General features: G+C 44.9%; 1 protein-coding gene across 1 annotated transcript; it reads left to right on the plus strand.

Annotated features, from left to right (window-relative positions):
- Window positions 1-3,468: 3,468 nt before the first annotated feature.
- LOC124404436 (glycine-rich protein DOT1-like) lies at window positions 3,469-6,206 on the plus strand. Its single transcript, XM_046878556.1, has 5 exons — window positions 3,469-3,607; window positions 4,134-4,210; window positions 4,428-4,732; window positions 5,277-5,868; window positions 5,986-6,206. Exons 1-5 carry the CDS (start codon window positions 3,587-3,589, stop codon window positions 6,068-6,070), a joined length of 1,080 nt encoding a protein of 359 aa, XP_046734512.1. The 5' UTR covers window positions 3,469-3,586; the 3' UTR covers window positions 6,071-6,206.
- Window positions 6,207-6,458: the final 252 nt, after the last annotated feature.

Raw genomic sequence — 6,458 nt, forward strand, 5'->3', positions numbered from 1 at the left:
ATAATTTTAATCCACCTAGAATTGAGAGAACCTCGAATGCGGACTGTTATATGCACACCTCATGAAGCAGCTTGCGAATACTTTATACTTTAACGAATGAATGTCACGGTCACGTGAATCGCATCCCTTTCATATACACTTTCACTGCGAGCCGTTGACCAGTCGAGTCTTTGAAAGTCTAGAAAGTAAGTTGCACTCCGGTGGCCTCGCAGATCAAGATGGCGAATGAGAATCACCGTTCACCGGGATTCCTCGATCTTGAATCATGAATCTCACGTCATTCGATGCGGAAGCTGTCGACGCTGTTCCTGCAGGCATTGCACTGCGCAGTTGTCTCATCCTGAAGAAACATAACTACGTTCGTTGATAACCGATCGGATATTTTTCTTCACTCACTTTCGATCCGGGCGAGGCGTTGCAGGTCAAACGACTGACATTTTTATTTTTCACTTTCGTTTCACCGCAGCTGTTAATATCAGAGAACTCAAAGTTCCTTCGGTCTGGTCAAGTTCGGACGTCGATTCGCATTCAGACTGCTAGACCAAATTTTGATTCATGCTATAAAAATCTCCACACCATAGTAATGAAACAAAAATTGACAAACATTTAATATGTGATTTGAGGAAATCTCTGGATAAAATCCACAAGATTTAATAACACCGCATAAATCTAGATACATATGCACGAGATAACCGGAAGACTGACGGACTCTAACTTTCTTGCGATAAAAACGATTGGTGCCGATCAATACGAGCTGGTGACGCGGTGAACACTTTCGACTAATGACGCCCGACCGGTTTTTAAAAATCTATTACAACGATTAACAAACTAGTTAATGCCGCGGCGGTTTGTTAATGTCTCTGAGATTTAATGACACGAATCATCGAGCGTAAGGAGTGAAGTTGACACTTGTGACCCTGCCCACGTTTTGGTTGTACGTTGTGTACCTCGGAGGAGAAATACATAAGACAGGATGGTAAAATGTGAAATCCGACCAAATCTCTCTCGCGTGAAATGAAAATAAACTAATAAGCATAATCGTATAATTCACAGTGGGAATTTGGGTTTTATTTAAATATCCTGCCGCCGCTTAGGCCGGCAATTAAACCAGGAGATGATGGTAAATAGTAATTTGCCGCTTTCTTATAAATTTGTCAAAACGATTTGAAAAATTAAAACTGATCGTAAGATAGAGAACGCGGATTCGCAATTACGATCTAGAAACTTTCCAGTTCTGTGTAAATTAGCTTAAAATGAAAAAAAACTTGATGGAAGAAAGAAAATTGCAGATTTTGTACAACATTTTTCACCCAACGAATTCCGGACCTTCGTTTTGCCCGTTCGATTTTTATTGGGAAGTAAAAAAACTCTACTGTGACTTTGACCGTGACTTTTTGCTTCGTTTATCCCAGCAATTCCAGCTACGTAATATCACCAAGTGTATCAAGAGCACCGCGGACTGCATTTCATTGAAGAAATAAGAGAGCGGAATGTGAAATCATGCATATATTTTTTCTCCCACGTCTACCTACCTGCGAACAATTTACTGCGAACGAAACGTAGAAAAAGTATGCGGGACGAAAATTATTGTTGCAAGTCATAACTATATTAAACTGCAATACCGACATTCCAAGTGTTCAAACTAAGGCCGAAGTCTGAGTGAAATTTTCAGAGAGAAATTAACACGAGTAATTTCGCTACGGATTCTTTCTCTCAAGCGAGCACATAAAAATTCATGGATGCGCGGGCCGGCGATAATTATTGGATAAGCATGGAAAATTTCCGGTGAAAATCTTCTCCGATACCAACTCGTTATTGGAGGGGATTAAATTAATGGCGACGTAATGCGTCTCAACGTTGCAACCACTGTATATCAATGACTGTCAAGGTCGTTGAAACCGGGTGAAAATAAGTTCGCATGTACAGCACGCGGTTTACGCATCTCAGGAAGAATCAACGTCGTGGCAAGTATGTGTTACAGTACGATTAGAGAGAGGAAGGAATTCCTTCGAGAGAGCGGAACTGCAGCCATCAGTCGGTGGGAATCCAGAAAACACAGTTCATCAGCCGTACATGGATAACGATGCCGTGTCTCGTTCTAACGGAGACTTTCTTTTTCGTTATTTCAAGACCGCGATGGGTTGACTCGCGATATGCATCCAAGATTATATCTACGATATTCATATTCGATCACGTTAATTGCTGCTACGATTTAATAATTAATCCGAGAACACGGAATTGGCTTTCACGCCTTGAATGCCACCTTCATAAGCCGCGTTGATCGTGTTTCCAGGGTGGGAATATCTCCGTTAATACACCCAAAGTCAATAATCGCAATTTTAATCAGCTCCAGAAGCATACATTTTTCCTTGCAGTCGGATTCCTTGAAACTGGGTATACATATGAGGGTTCTCGATGTCACTGATTTCAAAAATGGGCTCAGATCTGAGAAATTTTCAATATTCAAAATGCGAATCTAATATGAACGAATAGGATCAATTTTCATATCGCCAGTCCACCATACTGGATCCACTATCCTGAATTTTGAAATTCTGACATCGAATTCGTTTTTACTGGCCCCAAAAACCCAAGATCACCGAATTCCACTTTTCTAGTCTCCATAATCTTCCCACAATTACATTTATTCTGTAAAAACAGGCATTTTCAATACCTTGTTTATTTAAAGCGCAATTATGCAGAAGAAAAAAAAAATGACAACGCATGTCGAAAAATGAACATAAATCTGGAATACTCAATCGAAACAAAGTGTCTCATATATTATACCCTGTGTCGCAAAGGGTTAAATGTCCGAACATATTAACCAATGAAAACATCAGAGATCAGAATGAGAAGTAAATAACAGGAAACGACTGTATTAGAGGAACCGGAAATGGTTCGATGAAGGGACTGGTCCAGAAGTTTCACTCTCGTAAATTGGTAGCATGGCAGGTATTAGCTGTACCGGGTCTTTGGACTACAACACTTTCTACGCATCGAAATGAAGGAAATAAAAACAACAAAAAAATAAATGAATAAATAAATGAAACACCGTTCAATCGAAAGTGGTCGAAAATGCACCGACGGTGATGGACCAGTTCCGAACCTCGTGAACGATTCCAAGTCCGCTCTTGAAGCACACTCGACAAAAATCGAGCGACTTGCAACGCGCTAATACCTAACGGATTTAAAATAAAGGAATCTCGTGTTCCGGAGTGCAATAACACGTGGATTAAGCAAGCCGATTGGCTCCTCGATAATACGCGGACGATCGGTTCGAGGACCGCCCGGAGCGCGAATTTCTCTGGGATCTCTGGGCGTCTGCAGCTGGGAACCGGTGCCGAGCCCCCGGCTGACCCCCGTGGTCCCCGCTCTGCTGGGCACGTGGACCCAGCACCATGAATGCTCCTCTTCCATCTCCGCCCTCCCACCTCGCGCCGTCCGATACTTGTTATTTCGCGGCGCCCCTATATATACCCGAGATGATCCTCGCATATATATAACAGTTTCTTACTTACCGTGCAGGTGAACACCCGTCCGACCAAGAGCGGAGAGACACAACCACGTGTGTTCGCCTATCGCTTCAGATATGGCGTCAGGATTAAAGAAGGTAAGCTCATTTCGTCGTTCTGACGGATACTTGGAACCTGAAGATCGCTGACGGACAGGATTTTACAATCAAGTTTTATGATCAAGTTCAACTTCATCAGATATACTTGAGATCATTGCGATCTAGTTTTCGCGAAAATTCTCTCCCGAATTTCGCGAGTAGTGCAGTGTCGAAATTTTATTTATTTAGTCATTTGTTTATTTATTTAAAAACACAGACTGTTGTACAGTAGCTAGGGCATTAACTACCTGCCTCCCATAGAGGTAATCCTGTTACCTGTGCGTGGGTAGATAACGATTTCGAGATTCAAATTATTAACAATAATAAAATATACGAACTATGCAAAAATGAATTTATATAAATAAGAGTGTAGAGAAGTACAGAAATAATATACAAAAGCACAAAAGAAATTCAAATCGGTATTTTAGCAATGTAATAACAGGTTTTTAAACGTTTGAGCTCTTTCAAGATGTAGCGTTAAAAACTTTGAATTACATGGTCCTGTCATTTTCATTTCGTTTTTCAGATTCCTTGCGCCTTGCTCGCAGCAACGGTATTCACGGGATTGATCGCTTCGACGACGGCCACTTTTGGAAAAGAACAGTAAGACCGCACTGAATTTGAATCGAATTGAACGCACTACATTCTTGGCTACTTTTTTGAAAATGTTTAAAGCTGTGTGACGTGGTTGATATTGAAATTGGGCAAACCTGAACGAGCTTTCGAAAGCTGTAACTTGTATTTGTACAGCATACGTTATTGACTGGCCTTCCGCCTCACATGCAGGCTATTAAATTTCTCGTTTCGTTCCACTTTTCAGCGTTCACATAAAGATCCATCTGCCCGAAATAGTGCAGGATGTTCATCACGAGAAGAAGATAATCAAGCACATTGAGGACCATGGCCACGGTCATGGTCACGGTGGAGGCGGAGGCGGAGGCGGAGGTGGAGGTTACGGAGGTGGTGGTGACCACATCGAGCACATCGAAATAACAAGCCCAGGAATCGGGGGTGGAGGTTTCGGCGGCTACGGAGGAGGCGGTGGCGGTGGAGGTCACGGAGGTCACGGAGGTCACGGAGGAGACATCGGAAGCTTTGGAGGAGGTTTCGGCGGGGGATTCGGAGGTGAGAACGAATAAGAGAAAACCCGGCATTAATGCCACCGGGAGCTGAGCTTAAGGTCACCGAAAGTTGCGCGATTTCTGCTTCACCGCATGCGGGGAATCGGTAACCAGTTTCAATGAATAATTTCTTTTTCGCTACGAAGGTGTTGGATTGTATACGTGAAGCGGGTGTCTTTCACTCTTATCCAAGCGGCGTAATCTTCGTTTGAATTTCACCGCAAATAATAACATCCGCCACATACATCACGATCTTCTCTTCAAGACCACCTTTCTCTCGTGAATCGAGCTCACCCATACAGCATTTCCCATACAGCTGCTGCATTCTTTGCCGCCCGATCTTTCCTCGTAACTCAAACTGCAACGAAACTCCTGCGACGCTGCACGTACAGCATCCACTTTCGTTTTCGCGACCTTATAAGCTCCATAAGCGAATACACACGTCACGATGTTCGATCACTGCAACCTTCAATCTCTATAACCTACCCAGCTTATAAGAAGTATAGAGTGTCTTACGCCGGACAGCAATTCATTGATAACAATTTCAGGAGGCGGACACGGCGGTGGTGACTTTGGTGGATTCGGAGGTGGTGGCCATGGCCATGGCCATGGTGGAGGCGGAGACGGAGGACACGGAGGTGGGGACAGTTACAGCGTCGTGACAAGCTACAGCAGTGGCGGAGGAGGAGGAGGACATGGAGGCGGTGGAGGATTCGGTGGCGACTTTGGAGGCCATGGAGGCGGTGGAGGATTCGGTGGTGACTTCGGAGGCCACGGAGGAGGAGATTTCAGCAGCTACGGCGGAGGTGGCGGTGACTTCGGAGGCCATGGAGGAGGAGATTATGGTGGCCACGGCGGAGGCGGTGGTGACTTCGGAGGCCACGGTGGAGGCGGCGACTTCGGAGGCGGTCACGGTCACGGAATCGAAATCGGCTCAGGCTCCGGATACGACCTGAGCAGCTTAAGTAGCGGCGGTCACGGCGGTGGCGGATTCGGAGGCGGTGGCGGTGGCCACAGCCACAGCCACGGCCACGGCGGCGGTGGTGGTGGCGGCAGCTACAGCAGCGGAGGCGGCTTCGGCGGCGATGATCACGGCTCCAGTTACAGCTCTGGCAGCTTCTCGAGCGGATTCGGCGGCAGGTAATTACTCTAATAATGTTCTTCATTTGTAGGATTTTCTATAGTTTAAGGACGAGATTTCTTCAATTATCACTGTTTAAACTCTAATTCGTTCATTCTATTTTCCACCCAATTCAGCTCCTCCGGTCACGACAGCTACAGCAGCGGTGGAGGCGGAGGCGGAGGCGGAGGTGGCTTCTCCGGATACCACTACAAAAAGTAGAAAGGTTCATATCGCTCTGTCCTTCCAAGATTCCTTCCAGGATCCGGACGGAGTCTGGAAATTCTCCGGAACATCGAAACAGCGTTCGAAAATCCGTTGCCCGATATTTTCACCGCGATAAATTCAAAGCGAATATATGAAACGATCTGCGTATAATTTATGTGTATAAGCCCACGCGATAATTCGTATTCGAAAATTATTATAATTTGACAAAGAGCGGTCTACTCGATGCCGAGTGCACCGCATGGCCAATTAAGCATATTTTCGAAATTCATTTTTACCATTTGATCGCGCAAGCTGATTGTGCGCTTTATTCACCTGTCGGCTTGACGAGGAATTCAAACACGATGTCTCGTGCAATTCATCAGGCTATACACCATTCTCAATT

This window comes from Diprion similis, chromosome 3, assembly GCF_021155765.1.
Source record: "Diprion similis isolate iyDipSimi1 chromosome 3, iyDipSimi1.1, whole genome shotgun sequence".
In the NCBI taxonomy this organism is placed as follows: domain Eukaryota; kingdom Metazoa; phylum Arthropoda; class Insecta; order Hymenoptera; family Diprionidae; genus Diprion; species Diprion similis.